Source organism: Protopterus annectens, chromosome 3.part0, assembly GCF_019279795.1.
Source record: "Protopterus annectens isolate FY-2018-M chromosome 3.part0, PAN1.0, whole genome shotgun sequence".
Taxonomy (NCBI): domain Eukaryota; kingdom Metazoa; phylum Chordata; order Ceratodontiformes; family Protopteridae; genus Protopterus; species Protopterus annectens.
The window spans coordinates 553175430-553194479 of NC_056731.1; the positions used below are offsets into that span (position 1 = coordinate 553175430).

The window sequence follows — 19050 nt, forward strand, 5'->3', positions numbered from 1 at the left end:
ACCGACAGCTCTGAACCCGGGGTGTGGGTCGGAGAAGGAGCCAAGGGGGCGAAAAAAGGGGTCGAAGCCCCTCCCGGATGGGGGGGGGCTAAGAGCACTCCCATTTGCATCTGGGCCTGGATGAAACACCTCATCATCCGGTCCATGTCTGCTTCGGACATTGAAAAGGTGGATCTAGATGAGGCCACCGAAGCGGACCTAGAGAGCCGCCTCGGGGACCTCACTGAAGGGCTAGCCTCCTCCTCCTTGGGCCCAGAAGAGAAGTGAGGGGAGTGGAGCCGAGGAGGAGGAGATCTAGAAGACACAGGGGAGGCCCGTTTAGACGGAGGAGCCGAGCTTGAGGTCTCGGCTCTCCGTTTGTGGTGCCTCTCCTTGTGTCTCTCCTTCTCTTTCTCCCTTGTAGTCTCCCTCTCCTCCGGCTTTTTGGTGGGAGGTTGAGTCCCTGCCGGGGGAGGGGAGACCGCAGCACCCACGGAAGGCTGCTGGCTAGTAGGGGCAGAGGCGGGAGCCGCATCTGGAGGGAGAAGTCCCGCCAGAACAAGCTTCGACCTCCGCTCCCTTAAAGCTCGGGGGTTGAACCCTGCACATATGGTACAACCAGATGACAGGTGTTCAACCCCCAAGCATTTAACGCACCGAGTGTGGCCATCTGCTGGGGACAGCTTGTGGCCACACTCGGTACATTTAGAAAACACTGCCTTATGGGCTTCTGACATCCTAAGCCCTAACAGGCCTAACACACACAGTAAGAACAAACACACAAACTACGCAAAACCCGTGAAAAAAATTAACTAGGTAAAGAGAGGAAAGCCTAACACTCTAATTAACTAAATATTAAAAGTTCAAAGTTTTTCAGTCAAAAACTCTTATCTTAACCAGGAGCTCGAGGAGTCCGTTGCAACTTGAAACGCGGCAAACGAAATCTGAGGTCAGTTAGGGCTTGGCAGGGGATTATGGGTAGAGGGAGGAGATAGGAGCTCGGATCCTAAGCTTTTGAAATGCCGGCTCGGATCCGAGGTCGGATCAGAAACCCACAGGTTGCAGACAAATGAAGTCTGCCTACTTCAGATTAGTTATTTTAGTTGTTGTTTACCATTGTTCTTTTAGATATGTATATTTGTTTTATATTTCCATTATCATATGTTAATGTTTTGTTGTTTTTCAATAAAAACTGAGAAAAAAAATAAATTACCTGCTGTTTACATCTGCAATTGCTTCAGTTAGATTATTTTAGACGGTGGTGAAGTTAATCTCCGATGAGGTCATTTGATGTTTTTACGTTTTGAACAATCTTACTGAAAATTATTCATTAAATACTCAAATATAATGGACGCAGATGGGAGGAAAGGAAATGTAAAATAATAATTAAATGAACCCTATAGGTTTTAGCTACAGAGCAAATACACAAATGCTTATATTGCTGTCAGTTTAACAGACGTGTCAAAAGAAGTCTGAACGCAGGAAGGGAGTTTGCTGTTACCAAGTCTGATATGCTGCATGCTTCTACACTAACACTTTCATGTGGTATTCCAGATAATTGCAATTTTTACAATTGTACGTTACTCCTTCATTCTCTCTTCAACAAGTCAGATTTTTTTAAGTTCTCAGAGAATAAAGTAAAAATAAGATGACATGTAGTGGGCTTCATAGAACAATTCATAACTCTGAAATTCTGTTTAATAAATTTCTGCTATTAAATAAAATGATAAACTACAAGTTATTAATAACTCAGTGTGGGCACTTCTATCCCTAACTGTTCCAAGTTCTTCTCTCCTGCTTTGTACTCCAGTAGTTAAGCTGCATTGGCAGTCCACATATTGTGGGAAGAAATGTTCTTAATGGCATACTTACTTTTGGCATATTTGTAATGTGCTTTGAAAGACCGTGCAGTATAATTAAAATACATACAATGATAAAGGTTAGCCGCCACACTAGGCCTATTTAAAAGACAAAAATTTTAAGTACATGACTGCTTCCTGCTTCAAATTCACCCATTATCTCCAAAGATTACTGCAAAGGGAGCAAGTTTTGTTACTCACTTCTCTTTACACTGCACAAAAATGGACACTTTCAAGTCCTAAATCAGTCTCTTCACTTACTGGCTGTTGACCATGTCAATTTCCCAAATGAGAAAGAATTCTATGGTAAGGCTAACAAAACAATAGTCAATAATTATCGCTGCTCAAGAAAGCCAAATTCAGCTTTCATATACAAGCAGAAAGATGTGGTGCCCTCCTCAACTCTCGAACAACAAAACCGAAAATAAGTATTGTACAACAGCATTTATTTTGCTTATGAAATTATTTACGTTCATCCTTCCTTGGTAGCTGCAAAGGGAGTTTTCACAGCACCAGTCAAAACTCCCTCCACATGTGCAAGGTGTTATGGGGTGTGATTGGGTGACCTTCCTCCTGTGGAGGGGGTTCTGTTCAATACTGTGAAGGATCTCTCTGTAGTTTCTAAAGGATGAAAGTAAATCATTTTATAAATTAAAAAAAAACTATCATTTTTTTTTTTGTTTTCTTACTCAGGAATTGAAGGCGTTACACCTTTCTGCTTCTATACGACAGCCAAATTCAGCTTTATTTCAAGCAGTGACTACTGTAGCTGTGGCAACTGTGCGTTGCAAACATTTTGCCTGTGAGGGTACCACAGCATTCTGAAACATAAAAGTACAGACCTCTTTAACTATGTACTTACGACTTTTACAATATTTCAAATAAAGATGAAGTTGCATCCACATTTGTACCATAAGAACTCCAACAAAATCAATACTCACTTATGAGCTTTGATGCTTTTGAGACATTCCCATTTTTTTGTGCTCCAAATACAAATCAGACCATCTTCAGCTCCACTGATCAGATGAGTATTGCCATAAAATTCAAGACAGGAAATTGTACCTAGAAAAGAATGTGTCATATCCTGTAACAATGACAATATACTTCCTCACTAAAACTGCTCCTATGGTATACAAGTAAATCCAAATCATTTCAGAAGGCTAACTCTGTAAATGTATTTAAAAATATGAATAAAGGGAAGAGCTGAGGAATAAAACAAAAATAATAAGAAGTTATGTACCTACCATAACATTCCATGTTAGTTGTCTTCTTCTCGCCTTCTTTCTTGCTGGTTGGGTTCGGAGCCGATCCTCTGCTCCGACTTGGCCATCTTCAAAAGCTCGAGAGCTGCTTACTGGCTCGAGGCCCCCCCTATATCACATGATGCCTGGCGGTAGATACCCAGATCTCATTTGGTAACCTAACTACAGACATAATAATAACAATTATAATACAGTAACTGTAGTAGGATACATGAACCTACTGGAGAGACTGACAGTCAGAAGTAATAGCCAGAGAAGACTCAGCCAGTGATAAACAAACCGAAGGAACTCTTCTCAGTCTACCAGGATAGGGGGAAGGAGGGTAGGACGCAAGAAAGAAGGCGAGAAGAAGACAACTAACATGGAACGCTATATGGTAGGTACATAACTTCTTAATGTTAAGTTGTCTATCTCGCCTTCATTCTTGCTGGTTGGGACAGCGTCCTTAGCACCTCAATCCTGGGTAGCTCATCGAACAGACACTTCAGAACAGTGGAACTAAAATCAGCTCTGCTCCTGGAGGCCACATCCAGTTTATAATGTGAAATGAAGGTATGTGGATTGGCCCATGTAGCTGCCGCACAAATAGTTTCCATTGGCAATCTGGCCTGAAAAGCCACTGAAGTAGCTAGAGCTCTGGTGGAGTGACCTTTGGGTTTAGCAGGAAGCTCTTTATTCCTTAACTGATATATAAATGTAATAATAGATGTCAACCACCTAGATAAGGTTACTTTTGACACCGGTATACCTTGTTTTCCCTCAGCGTAGGACAGGAACAACTGGTCTGATTTTCTGATTTGCTTGGTTCTATGCAAGTAAAAGCGTAATTGTCTATGAACGTCCAACTGATGTAACTTGTATTCGGCCTTGTTGGAATAATTTGGAAAGAACACAGGTAGGTCAATGGACTGATTCAAATTATAATCAGAAGTAACCTTTGGAAGAAAGAAAGGGTTAGTCCGAAGAGAAACTCCATCATTGTGAAAACCTAGGTAAGAAGGACGAACACAAAGAGCGTGAAGTTCAGAAACTCTTCTGGCTGACGCAACTGCAACCAGAAGAAGGGTTTTCCAAGAAAGAAACTTCAAAGAACAAGAAGCTGCCGGTTCAAAGGGGGGTAGTATCAGGGAAGCTAAAATCAAATTCAGATCCCACGGAGGCGGGGGATCTCTTACTGGGGGCCTGAGTAGAGTGGTCCCTTTAAGAAAGGCTTTACAAAGCTTATGGGACATGATGCTTGAATCAGATAGGCCCGTATGAAATTTTGAAATTGCAGCTAGCTGAACTCTAATCGTGGCAGAAGAGGATCCAGCGTGAAAAAGTTCTGCTAGAAATTCTAAAATATGGTGCACAGGGGCTGAAAAGGGATCTATATTCCTGATCTCTGCCCATAAGGAAAAACGTTTCCACTTACTAGCATAAGTTTTCCTAGTGGTCGACTTATGCGAGGATAAGATGATTTCACGCACCGAGTGGGAGATGTTCGGAAGCCTGGCTAAGGTTGGAAGTGGAGAAACCAAGCAATGAGCTTGAGAGATTGAAGAGATTGGTGCAGCCCACCCGATTGATGGATCAGGAGGGTCTGGAATTCAGTCCAGGGTCCAGAGCTGCTCCAGAAGGTGATGATGCAGGAACGGGAGCCAAATTTGTCGAGGCCAGTAAGGGGCAATGAGGATCATCTTGCATCCCAATGTCGTAGCTTTCTGAATTAGTTTGGGAATCAGGGGAAACAGAGGGAATGCATAAAGAAGTCCCAGAGGCCAATCATGAACTAGAGGAGCGTCTCTGAGGAAGTGTCCGGGAAGAGGGAGGAGAGAGAAGAAATTGTCGCACTTGCTGTTGAAGGGGGTGGAAAAAAGGTCACAGCAAGGCTGACCCCATTTGCGGAAGATTTTGTCTGCCACTCTGATTGAGAGACCACTCGTTAGGCATGAGAATTGCTCTGCTCAGCCTGTCTGCTATAATGTTGGACTTCCCAGGGATGTGCGCTGCTAACAGAAACCGTTGGGAAGAGATCGCCCACTGCCAAAGTCTGAGTGCTTCTCGACATAAGGGGTATGACTTGGTTCTGCCCTGCTTGCTGATGTACCATACTACTGACATATTTGTCAGTCTGAATTGCAATGGTCCCAGTGGGAAGAGAGTTTTCTGAAGAGCTTGCAACGCTAAAAGCACGTCTCTCATCTCCAAGACATTGATATGCAGATGGTACTTGTGAGGCTGCCAGGTGCCTTAGACTGTTCTGCCCTGAAAATAACCCCCCCACACCCGATTAGGGAGGCATCCGTGGTCACCGTAACTACTGGAGGAGGAAGAACGAATGGTCTGCCCTGGTGTAATGATGGGGAAACAATCCACCAAACAAGTTGGTTTTTGCATGACTGTGTGATCATTATCATGCGAGACACTGGGAGTTGCTGGAAGGACCATTGTGTGAGCAGCATCCACTGAAGAATCCTCATGTGAAAACGTGCAAGGGGGACTAGTATGATAGCCACTGTCATGAGACCCAATGTTCTTAGGATGAAATCTGGCCTGAATCTTTTTGCATCCTAATAAGACCTGCACATGTTGTCGAATGGCTAACACTCTGTCTACTGGGAGAGTCGCTGACATGTCCTTTGTGTTTAAGTTTGCGCCTATAAAGGTGATAGATTGACAATGCAGACTTTTCAAAATTTATTGTGATGCCTAGAGTGGAGCATGTTTGGATGGTGTAGTCTCTGGCTCGCAGCAGGTGATGCCTGGTGGTTGCAGTAAGGAGCCAGTTGTCTAAATATGGAAACACCTGGAATCCTTGCCGTCTCAAGTGAGCGATGACTACTGCCAAACATTTGGTGAACACCCTGGGGGCTGTGGTGAGACCAAAGGGCAGAGCTCTGAACGGATGATGACTGGCTCCCAGCCGGAAGCGGAGGAATCTTCTGGAGCGTCTGTCCATTTTGATATGGTAGTATGTGTCCTGAAGATCTATGGAGCACATCCAATTGTCCTGACCCAGAAAGGGTAAAATGGACTGTAGCGTGACCATCCGGAACTTCGTTCTTTGAACAGACCTGTTTAGTCTGCCGAGATCCAGAATGGGTCGCCAGTCCCCTGTCTTTTTTCGTACCAAAAAGAACCTTGAGTAAATTTTGGATCCTTGTCGGTCTGCTGGGACTGATGGGATGGCTCTTTTTCTTAGAAGTTTTGAAATTTCTTGAACTGCTTGATCCCTTAGATTGGCTGGAACATCTGGAAGGGATTTGTTGGAAAAAAGAGTGGAGTGCAAAAGAAGGGGATTTTGTAGCCTTCGGATATGATAGAAAAGTACCCATTTGTCTTGTGTTATACTTTGCCAGGCTTTTGGGTACAGCAATAATCTTCCCCCGACTGCCTCTGAAGGTGGACAGTCGGGCAGCACTTCAGGGATGCTGGAAGGGCTTTTCAGAGAAGGATTCTCTTTGGCCCTGATTTTGTGGACCCCCTCTGCCCCTAGGGCGGCGTCTATTGTTGTTCCCTCCTCTGCCCCTGGAGGGGAACTCTCCACGTGTGTCAGGCATGGCGCCCTGGGGTTTCCGGAACCACATTTTCCCACTCTTCTGATCCTTGGGATACGGTCTTGAAGGAGTGGAAAAACGGACTCCAACAGCAGAGAGAGTCTGGCCTTCCTGCTCACACCTGGTAAGGGTATCCTTCACATATGGTCCAAACAGAGCAGAACCATCAAAGGGGGTGTTGGTGAAAGACGCCCTGAAGGGTTCCGCAAAGTTGCATAACCGCATCCAAGCATGTCTCCTCAAAGCACACCCTGTGCCTGTGGCCCTACTTGCTCCATCAGATGCATAAGAGATGATCCGCATGGAAGAGTTTACTACAGAATTTAAAGTCGCCAGCTGGGAGGCAACCTTAGCCTGGGCCCCTGCAGCTGATGGATCTTGATGGGTATCTCCTAGCTCTTTAATGAGATCCCTTTGAATGCGGATAAAATGGCAGAAATAGTTCAGAGACCTCATGGAAAAGGTCACTGAGGAAAACATCCGCTTCCCATATCTGTCCATCATCCTAGATTCCTTATTAGGTGGATGGACAGACGAAGAAGTTTCAGCTAACTCCTTTTTAGTGGCCGCTGCTACCACCATGGCATCAACGGGAACACCCTTGGTCAGAAATTGCTTGTCTTGAGGGGCAGTAATGAATTTTGTGGGCCTGCGGGGAGTTGGTTCCATTGTGTCTGGAGATGACCATGCCTTTCAAGCCACCACAGACATCAGTGGATCGAAAGGCGAAGACACCCAGGAGGTGGTGGGTCAGGAACCAAACGCATCCAAGAATACAGACTCATCCTCGGAAGGGTTAAGGGTAGTCCAGTTCCCCCTCTGCCTAAGGATTTCAAGGATGTCTGAGAAGGAGACTTCCTCAGAGGGGGGATCTCGGGGACCCTTCAGACTCCTCCAAGTCGGTATCTGAAGTGACAGACTTAGGGGATTCAACATGCTTCCTCTTGCATTTCCTCTTTCGAGGGGGCTCCTCTGAATGAACAGGGGAGGCATCGGAAGAGGGAGATACACCCAATGGGGTGCCCTGGAGTGCTTGTTCCCCACGCTTGTGGTATGGAGGAGGGGCAGAGGCAGGAGCAGGCACCAAGGGGGAGGAGCCAATGAGGCTGACTGTGCGGCTGACTCAGATGCCAGCACACTCCTCATGACCTCGAAGGCACCCCTTCGCTCCGGCTCCAAAGAGACTGGGATCCTTCCTGGCATCGAGAGAGACTGCTCCGAAGCCGATGTAGGAGCTGAACTCAACTGCGCCGAAGCTCCGAGAGGGAGAACGGGGTCGGACAAGGGTCCGATGCCACTCGCTCCCTCGGAGCAGACGAGGGAGTCCCAGCACACAGATCCCTCCAATGACAGCACCATGGAAGAGATCGGAGCCAACGAATGAACCGAAAGGGGAGGTATCTGTGCCGACGGACCCACGGTTCCAGCCTCAGCATGGCCAGCTCCGAACTCAAATGATGAGTCAAAGGAGGAACTATTGCAGAAACAGGTAGAGCCAAACCCTGATGAAGGGGGCTGGATAGCATTTTTGCCAGGGCCTGCGACTTTAAAAGCCTGCTCACCACTCTCTCCAAATCATGGTCAGATAGCCTAGATGACAAGAATGGGATCGATGACTCAGCTCCGATTGCAACAAGGGTGACCCTGGACCCGAATGTATCGACTCCAAAGATGGTGACCTGGAGCGTTTTCGACTCCCTGACGGTTCTGACGGAAGAGTCGGGGCCGACTGGGAGATAGGTACTTCGGCTCCAGTCGGAGCCGAAGTTGACTTAGAGATAGGTACTTCGGTTCCAGCCGGAACAGAAGTTGAAGCAGAAGCCATACCCGGCGACGGCTCCAAGCTGTGAGCAGACGGCTTCGATGGCCTAAGGTTTCACTGACTGAGCCTTGGCCGGTGATCCTTCAGGTTTAAGCAAACCCCTAAGGATAAGCTTACTGCTACGCTCCTGCAGGACTCTTGGACTAAAGGCATGACACACCGAACAAGAGTCCTGCATGTGTAGGGAGCCCAAGCAATAGACACAAGAAGTGTGACCACCTGTCAGACATTTTCTGACAACATGAGTCACACTTCTTGAATCCCGACACTTTCATGTCTTTAGACATTCCTGTAAAGGAAAATCAAATACAAAGAAAAAGTACAATGGAAAGTAGGTAACTGGAAAAAAACACACACAATCCACATAAGTTACCACACCCTAACAACACGCACACTATATAATATAAGACCTACAAACTACCACAATTTCTAATGAAAAATTTTGTCTACCTTACAAAAGAAAACAAGGATAAGCCTCTAACTAAAACGGCTTACCTTAAAAAGGCAAAACGGGAGTGGAGGAGGAGGGGAAAAACTCTCTAAGGAGAAAACAAGTTTTTAAGGGGAATTAAACACTAACAAATTACCACAGAACCTACAACTATGCTATGACAATAAGTATATATCTAATAAAATACAAAAAGTCCTAAGTATTATGAACAAAGTAAAAAAATACGACCTGAGCCAGTAAACGTAACCTTGTAGCAGAAGCAGCAAACGAGATCTGGGTATCTAGCGCCAGGCATCATGGGATATAGGGGGGCCTCGAGCCAGTAAGCAGCTCTCGAGCTTTTGAAGACGGCCGAGTCAGAGCCGAGGATCAGCTCCGAACCCAACCAGCAAGAATGAAGGTGAGATAGACAACTTAACATCACATGTTCTTATTATCAGATGACACACAGTAAGCAGTCCTTGGGGGGGGGGGTAGATTTAAAGAGTTCATCCTATGTACTAAAGGGGGGGGTAGATTATTTAAAGAGTTCATCCTATGTACTAAAGTATGGCACATTTGGCATATTTTCTGACAGCTTTTATACTATGGAGTATGCTCGCATGATGACGCAATACACAAAGCTATCATGTTATGTTTAAATGAGCAGATCTAGCCACTTAGCCCACTAATTCAACAAGCGCCAAGTAAGCATACTTCCTGCAAAACAAAAAATGGCAATGAAGATTTTTTCCCTTAGATGAATTTCACCTCTCACTAGCTGCTGGAGGACATCAGTCTTCCTCAATCAATAGAACGAATAAGTTCTCAAAGTGCCAACAGATAATCATGGAGTTTTGTATAATGGCCCAAACTGCTCCTGTGTTGGTAGATATCAGCAGTTACATCACTACTGGGGTCCACAGTACACTTTCCCTGCATGCAAATTTGCCTCAAAGTCTGACTCTGTAGACCAAGCCCATGTCATTTGATTTATTCTGTGCTAACGACAGGCAATTTGCTTGCCAGATGCTAATACAGCCATTCTTTTTCTTCTTGGATAAGCAAGCTAGTACAGATTACTCCCTCATCTGGCTATTTTAGTGTCACTGACACTATTTGAACTCAGGCGGTCTGGGTCACAGTGTCACTGACACTATTTGAACTCAGGCAGTCTGGGTCACAGTGCTTTCTCTCTATATACATATACATTAATATATCTATCTATATATCTATCTATATATATATATATATATATATATATATATATTTATCTATATATCTAGTGTATTTTATATATATATATATATATATATATATATATATATATATATATATATATATACACACACACATACACACACACATACACACACATTATATATATATCTATCTATCACACACACACACACATATATATATATATATATATATATACACACACACATACACACACACACACACGTACGTGTATACACACACACACACACACACACACACACACACACACACACACACACACACACACGTCTACTTGAAAATACCAACACAGAGACCAGAAGATCGACAACTGAGCTGACCGACAGTTTAAAAGCCCGACGCTGAGAACACCGACATGTTAAGGTAAGTGTGCGATAGTGACAGACTTTAGAGTTAGGGGTGGGTTAAGTGAGTTAGATTTATGGTGCGGGTTAGGGGAATGTGCCGATAGTGACGGACCTTAGGGTTAGGGTTAAGGTTAGTGCATGGACAGTTGTGTATGTAAGGTTTAGTGTAGGTTTGTATTGTGCTTGTGTGTGTGTTTATCGGAACAGGTATTTGTTTTGTTGATTGTCGGGCATGTGAAGTTTCGTGCTTTTAAACTGTTGGTCATCTCAGCTGTCGATCTTCCGGTCTCTGTGTTCTCGTCATCAGTGTTTTGTGTGTCAGTGTTTAGAAGTAGAAACACACACAGACACACACCTGGGTCCAGCAATGACGATTTTACACATCCAAAGCTAGCAATTAATACAGAAGTATAAACTTGGCTGTGTAAGAAGTAACCTACCAGATGAGGCCAGATAGAGGGCCTGGCCAAGCACACAGTGATAGCAAGAGCGGTACCTAGGACCCTCCAAGGTGGATCTCAACTGCTTTATGTAGCAGATACATTTTTACTTTATCATCTGATCAACAAGTGGACTGTCCTTGGTGGATCAATAAATGGGTTGGGTCTGAAGCAGTAAATACAGTATGGTGGAGCTGGAGGACTGTGTTCAGAAGCACTGATGTACCAAAGGAGGCTCAACTCCTAGGAGCTGCAGCACAGACAAATAACACCTAGCAAAGACATGAACTGAGAAGCCAGACAGCTGTGGTACAGATACTTGCAAAGGAGATATCTGCAATGGAGACATTCCTGAAACAAGTACTGAAAGTAGCAAAAATCTCTAGTGGACTGAACTGAGAGTCCAACAGGATTTCCTAATGTGTGGTGGCAAAAAAAAATCTGTCAATCCACTTGCAAAAAACATTTGGTAACTACCAGCCCTTCCTTCTCTGTGGAAGGAGACAAATACCTGAAATGTCTTCCTAATATCATAGACATGCTTCATGAAAAGCTACAGGTGAAAAACTGCCAGATTTCAAAGATACTATTTCTATAAGCTGCAGGAAAATGATTCTTCCTGCAAAGAAAGTGGAAAGACCTGGGAGTTTTAAGGGTAAATTAAAAAAAAAAAGATTTGGGGCTTGGGTACTTAACCATAAGTTCCATACACAAAACTTCAAAAATAAGCCCCTGTTCAACAATGTCTTTCAAAAAGTGATCAGCCACATTTTTGAAAATGTAAACTAGGATTAAAATATAATGCAACATAAACAGGATTTTATATTTCGGTCAAGGCTTCCATTATGTAGGTTTCCCAGTCTCATTCTACTATTCCTTCTCACTTGTCAGCATGGGTAACAACTGTCTATACATCATTTGCAATTAAATCAAGGACTTGCTCTACATAGCCTACAGTTGAACAATAAAACATCTGTGCTGAACAAGGAGTCCAACTGAATCCTTATCAAGGGTCTTAAAAACATATGTTTAAAACCTATACTGAGTTTGGCTGATGCCCATTTTCAAGACACAACCGTCTGTAGCTGGTGTTAGATCTGCAAACTGAGCCAGACTGGTAGAAGTGTACCTTGGATGTGTGACCTCTCTACCTCTATTCCTCACTTAACAGGATTAGAAATACAGAGTTACTGGTTGGATAGATCAGGTTTATACAAAACTGAAATTAATTTGCTCCTTTTATAACAAAAGGAACACAGTTTTGGAGAAAAAAAAATATTTTCTGTTTTGGTAATGAATGCTACCTCAAATTACAGGGAACTGCCATGGCAACTAATTTTGCCCCATAAAATACGTGGACAATTCTGTTTTTTTTTTTTTGCTACATCTATGACACCCTTAAGAACAGGTATGTGGACAGTATCCACATGTGGAGATGGATTCTTTAAGACTCGGTTAACTTGGAAGGCTGCCTTTAATCTATTTACACTATTCATAAAATATTTAAATTTTAATACATCTCATTCATTTTTTCTTTATAAATACATTGTTATTTACTGTAGATTCCTTTGATATTTCAGTTATGAAAACTTTGAATGACACAATTAATATAGGTTTGAACAGGCAACTTTTTTCTTAGAACCCATTTTTTTTCTACTAGTCATTCAATGCAAGATTCAGAACATTTTCAAGCAAAGTTTAGTTTCTATGCTTGAAGCATATTTTTAGTTCTAATGATGGCTGTAACATGACATTACTATTGATAATAAGCTCAAGTTTGATGTACATATTAATCTGGCCATTAAAAATACTAACAAAAAGCTAGGCAGCCTCTACAAGCACAAAGCATTCCTGACCCATAATGCTAGCACTACAATTGCACATTCACACCTTCTCTCAACACTACTGTATGCCTCACCCATCCTGACTAACTTATCCAAAACAGAAATCAATAAAATGACAACCTGCTACAATCAGATAGCCAAATTTGCCAACAACAGCTCATATAGAACTCATCACTGCCTAAACCTAAAGCAATTGGGTTGGATGGAACTACCTAACTTACTTATCTATAGTCAGCTAGTTACTACTCACAAGATACTCTATCAACAAAATATATCTCCTTCACTGGGTAACATTATCCAACAATATTCATGTTCCAGGCAACTCCGCTCAACTGATAAACTACAGTTAGCTGTTACTAGATCCAACAACCATGCAGGAGATTCCCTTTACTCCTCTTATGTGGCCAAAATCTGGAACTCCCTACCCACATCCTTATCCCTGATAATCTCACTGCCTAAAATTAAAAAAACTATCCGCAACTTCCTCAGTAACAAATGGTTATGTCCATGCTCTACTCCAGACTAATATCTGCACCACTTCAGTACTATGGTAACTATTGTCCTAAACTAGAGTCATATCTGTTACTTGCATATAAACATGTACCATATCAAGGTTATGATAATATTCATATAACAATGTTACTATTAATGTAATACTGTTTAAGGACTATTGTAACTGTATCCATCTAGTGTCTGCAGCCTATACCTATGTGTGCCAATAACCAGATACCCTACTGGATCTAGTTGAAATATGTAGAAATATGTATCAGTCTGTGACTTTAATCTGTAAGTGTCTGCAATTTATACCTAGAAGTGTCATTAACTAGATACCTTAAAGGATCTAGGTGAAATATGTACCCAAGTTTGTCTGTATGTTCTGTTTAATTGTCTCTTTGGAGCTTTTCTCCTCGGGCCTCCACTGAAAATGGACATATATCCAGCTGGACTATCCCTGTTAACAAATGTAAAATAAATAAATAACTAAATGACATCTGCAGAACTGGCTCTTCATCTATCAGGCATTATCATGTTAGTCTGATTAGAACAGCACAAGAAAATATATGAATCAACTTTTACACTATAAAGCTTATTCTATTAAACCTAAATTTGCTACTACTTACACATGTATTTTTTTTTCAAAAGAAGGAAGATTATTGCTGAGCATTGGTTAATCTTACTCACGGACAGGTTCAGAGTGGTTTTGTCAGACCAGTATAAACTAACTTTTCGAAGAGAGAAAAACATTTTCCGAGTTTGAGGCTATTATAGAAAACTGCACTACAGTTCCAATTAACCTCACTTTGTAGCAACGAAGAGAGATAATCAGCCTTGAGGAAACAGAAAGAAATATAAATGTGTGCAAGAGGGATCATACTTCTAAACTGTTTTTTGAAATCAGCCAGTTTGTCACTTGTTTACAAACACAGGTCAGTATTTTTGAACTTCTTACACATCTCTCTAAGAAATGACCTTATAACAGCTAAAGCAGCTTCAATTTTGTGTATAAATGTTTCATGTTACATTACTACCAAACCTGTCCCCTTACCAGCTTTCATAATTCTGACATTCCAATTATTACTTAATTCTTTTAACACTGGATAGTCATTAAGGGATAAATTATACCATTACTGCTGATTTTTCCGGCTGAATAAATTCCATACGTATCTTTCACAAACCTTAACAAAAACGTTAAGGGCATTATGCAAAACGGGGTTGTACACACACTTTTTTCTTAGGAACACACAGTTCTAATAACCATTGTTAGACACTTCATGTAATATGCATTTAAGATTTAATTTTCTGGCAAATAATCTGATGTCTAAAAGTCCATTAGTCAAACTGGCTTACTGTGCTGGAATAAAAGAAAGCCCCTTATTAAGCACACTAAGATGATCATCAGAAAAAGTGATGTTTGTCATTCAGACAGTATAAACACACACACGTTATATAAAATGTGTGTCTATATGTACACTTTTTCAAATATATTTAGTGTTGTAATTACTTATTGCATTTTATACCTCCAAGTCATCAGGGATCTGTCTGAAGTATTCCAACCCAAACTACTTTGATGTCTTAAGATGGACTGGATGGAATTTATAGGTTCATAGGTAGGTACTAGGCTATTGGCCCTAGGGCCTATACAAGCTTAGCCAAAAAAGGTACCCTGGCTTTCGACCCCCAAGAAAATAATTTTCCTATGCCCCTGTCAAGCAAAGACACAGAGGTGATCTCCAGGGAGAATTTCCTATTTCCCATCCATTCATCAAGATTTTTCTTGAAGAGTGCTAATGAGCAGCTTTGTTTGATATAGATAGGTAGTTTGTTCCAGAGTACGGGAAGTCTCTGGGACAGGAATCTATCCCTCCAGCATGTTCTGTTTATTGTGGTGACAAGGTTTAGGTCCCTAAAGCATATAGCTCGGAGGGATTGGGATTTTCTTTAAGTGGAGCATATCCAACAGCTCTGGGCTTGACATAGCTTTGTATGTTAGGCAGAGATTGCCTCTGAGTAGGCGATATGCGATGGAGTAAAGCTGGAGTTTTTTGGGACTGTCTGCTTACGGCGTCTGTTTGAGGCTGGTAATCCTCTTTGCGAGGTATTTCTGTGGCCTTTCCAGTTGTTGTAAATGTCTTTGTGAGGTACATACCAAAAGGGGAATCTATAATGGGTCTAATGAGTGACGAATAGAGGGGAACAAGGACCTCTTTTTTCCTGGATGACAAAACTTTTGTGATGAGGTGTGCCACATAGGATTTCCTGACTACAGTGACAATGTGATTATCAAAGGAGAGACTACTGTCCACCTATGTCCCAAGGTCCCATAACACACTTTCGGTGTTGAGTAGACTACCACCTAAGTCGTAGCTCATGGGTACAGAGTTTTTACCAAAGGGGATGACAATGAACTTTTTGGCATTGAGCTTGAGGCCATGGCTTTGACACCAGGCATCTGTCCCAATGAGGCCCTTTTGTAAGATGTTCACATCATTAGGAGTTTGAATTACGGCACCTAGTTTGCAGTAATCTGCGAACTTCATTAGCTAAAGACCTTCTGTGTTAGCCTGTACTTTAGAAAAGTAGACACCAAACAGGAGAGGACCCAGGACTGAACCCTGTGGTACTCCACCTGTCACTGGTCTGAAGTCGGATTTGGAGTCTGCTATTTTCACAGTGTGGGTTCTGTCAGTGAGCCAGTTGGCAACCCATCTTGTGACATAGGGATTTATACCTAGTTTAAGCCTTGGCGAGATCTAGATAGGCTGTGTGAACCACCTTACCCATGTCTACGGCTTTGGTGACTGCTTCAAAGTCGTCAATCAGGTTTAGGAGGCGATCTGCCTTTTACAAACCCAAACTGGGTGGGGTCCAGAGTTTGCAGATTACCAATGTCTTTGTTTATAAGCTCCATGATGATACATTCCATGGCCTTGCAGACCAGGCTCGTTAGGCTAATGGGGCAGTAGTTCCCAGGGTCCGTGGTGGCTCCCCCTTTGTGGAGTGGGAAAACCGTCGCTGTGCGCCATTCAGTGGGCACAAAGCCTGAGGTAAGGCTATGATTGAACATGGTGCTTAGGTGGGGTGCCAGTTCATTCTGTAGTTCATGTACAAAGCAGCCTGGGATGTTTTCAAGTCCCATGGATGCTGTGTTCTTGGCTTTGGAGAGTGTGTTTTTTTACCTGTGCAGCCGTGATTACAGGAACTTTGCATTCCTCTGGTATACTGACCCTTTAGGGGGTGAGGGGGGGGGTAAAGTTGGCACTGAACCTATCTGCCAGGATGTTGGCAATATCAGTTGGTTCGGTATATTTAGTGCCATTGTGCTGTAACTCAGAGCAGATCTGAGTGTTGTCATTGGCATAGCTATAGAATGCTTTGCGGATGTCTTTAGAATCAGTGGAGATTTTGTTTTCATAACTAGCTTTGGAGAATTTTATGAGGGATCTCAGCTTCTTACTGAGGCTGACCAGGGAGTTCTTCCAGTCATGGGATTTTACTCTTTTTTGCAACAGTTTCTTTCTTCTGCTGTACAGTTTGTTTATGGCAGGGGACCACTAGATTGGCTTCCTTTTTTTGGAGGATAGCATCATGGTTTTGTTAAACATAGCACGATCCATGCACTCGTGTTAAGTGCTTATAAAGTGCATTTGTGTAGGATTCAGCAGTCGTACTTCTATTGTCAGTCTGCATGGGTGTCGTGAAGTTTGCCATTTCTGTCTTAAGAAGCGTGAAGTTGGCTTTGGAGAAATTTTTTACTGTGGTTTCCCTAATGGGGGGTGGGGCAGGATGTGGATGTCTAGGCTGATTAGCTTGTGGTTGGATCTGACCAACAAGGAATTGAACCTCTGGTGTGGAACACCGGTCACCCATGTTGGTAATTACCAGGTCTAGGATACTGCTGCCCCTGGTGGGGGTGTGGATAAGTTGTTCCAAGGCATTGGAATTTATGAATTCCAGAAAAAGTTGAGCAAGAGAGTTGGTACACGAGTAGTTTTCCCAGTTAATGGTGGGGTAGTTGAAATCGCCCATTATTAGGGTGTTGGGTTGTACCCTAATATTTTCCAGTGTATCAAGAAATGAGGAGTGGGAATCCTGGGCATGGTGGGGGATCTGTAGCAAGTTACAATTTGGACTGCGGTCTTGCCAGAGTTAGTTGCACTTGGATAATTTCAGATGCATTATGCTGAGCAACTAGCCTAGAGGTGTGGATATCCTTAATGAATATGGACACGCCTCTGCCTTTACTGTTTCGGTCCAGGTTAGGTGGCCGAAAGGTGTGGTACGACTTGTAGCCTGGTAATGCAAGGGTGCTCTCTGCAGCCTTGAACCAGGTCTCTATCACTGCACAGATGTTGATGTTCTCCATTTTAAGGAGTGCCTCGAGTGAATAAATTTTGAGGTTTAGACTTCTAGCATTGAGTAGAATTACCCTCAGATTTTGCTTGCTTGTACCGGTTATGGTGGTGAATTTGTCATTTGAACCTTGCCTAAAAAGGCACTATAGGGGTGCCAGTATCCAGAATCCCAAGGGCGAAAGGTGCAGGCCGTGTCTGGCAAAGCTTCATGGTTTGTCGATCATGTCATCCCAGGCAGACAGATACTGGATCCCCTTAGAATGACACCAGAAGCTTAGCCAATTGTTGAAGTAAATTATTTTGTCCTTGTACTATGGTATCATTCTGGGTAATGGCAGGATGATACTCAGGGCTACAAGATCGGAAAGCTCCTCCATGTCTCTTTTCATGTAGTCCAGAGAGGTACGTCTCGGGTCATTCACACCAACATGGACAATGACAGAGTCATAGGTAGGTACTAGGCTATCTGCCCGAAGGCATTTATAAGCCTAGCCGGAATGTGTTGGCTTTCGCTGCCCCCATCTGTGCCTCTGTCCAGCAGAGCCATTGAAGTGATCCCTGGGGTAAACCTGTTTCCCATCCACTCATCAAGGTTTCTCTTGAAGAGGGTTAGCAAGGAGCTCTGCCTAATGTAGACTGGAATCTTGTTCCAGAGCATGGGAAGTCTCTGGGACAGAAATCTATCCATCCAGCATGTCCTATTTATTGTTGTGGTGAGGTTTTGATCCCTGGAGTGTGTAGCTCGAGGGGATATGGTTTTCTTTAGGTGGAGCATGTCTTTCAATTTTGGGTTGGACATGGCTTTGTATGTCAGGCAGAGATCACCTCTGAGTAGGTGGTAGGCAGTGTGTTTAACTTCTCTTCTTGACTGTCTAGTCCAATCTTGGGTGAAGACAGCTTTGCTTCCAGTTTGGCTATACAAGTGCATCTCTCACAGGTTGTAGTGTTTGGTGGTAGGAGGACAGGGTTGTCCATGTACATGAGGCAATTGCTGCATTGCCCCAAGATGCCCAGATTCATCAGGTAGAAAGGAGAAAATACCAGGAGCTGACCCTTAGACATGCCTGGATAGGTGCTTATTTATTAAGTACTAAAAACAGTTTTCCTCTAGACAAGCGAGAAAAACTGAGTGCTGTAGTAATTTGTGGCTTATTTAGTGCTTACGATGAGTTCTGAACAAGTGCTGAGCTCAAAGAAACAGATTTGAATGCTAAAACTAAAAAAACTGGCTAGTTCTAAGGGAAAATTTGAAGAGCAGAGTTTATGGTGCCAGGAATAGTTTAACCCTAGCTAAGTTGTGTTGCATAAAGTGTATTTTTGTATATAACAGTAGCAAATAAGCAAACTGATTAAAACAAATTAACCAATAAAAAGCTAAAAACTGAGCCCCGTTCCAGCAGTTTTCGATCAGACAA

The 19050-nt window shown here is 42.9% G+C and overlaps 1 protein-coding gene across 1 annotated transcript in view; it reads right to left on the reverse strand.

Annotated features, from left to right (window-relative positions):
- The window catches only part of PAK1IP1 (PAK1 interacting protein 1), a 999879-nt gene that overhangs the window by 891327 nt on the left and 89502 nt on the right, over positions 1-19050 (reverse strand). The window contains exon 3 of the mRNA XM_044064976.1: positions 2780-2900. Coding sequence (XP_043920911.1) covers positions 2780-2900 — 121 coding nt within the window. The remainder of the gene's footprint in view (positions 1-2779; positions 2901-19050) is intronic.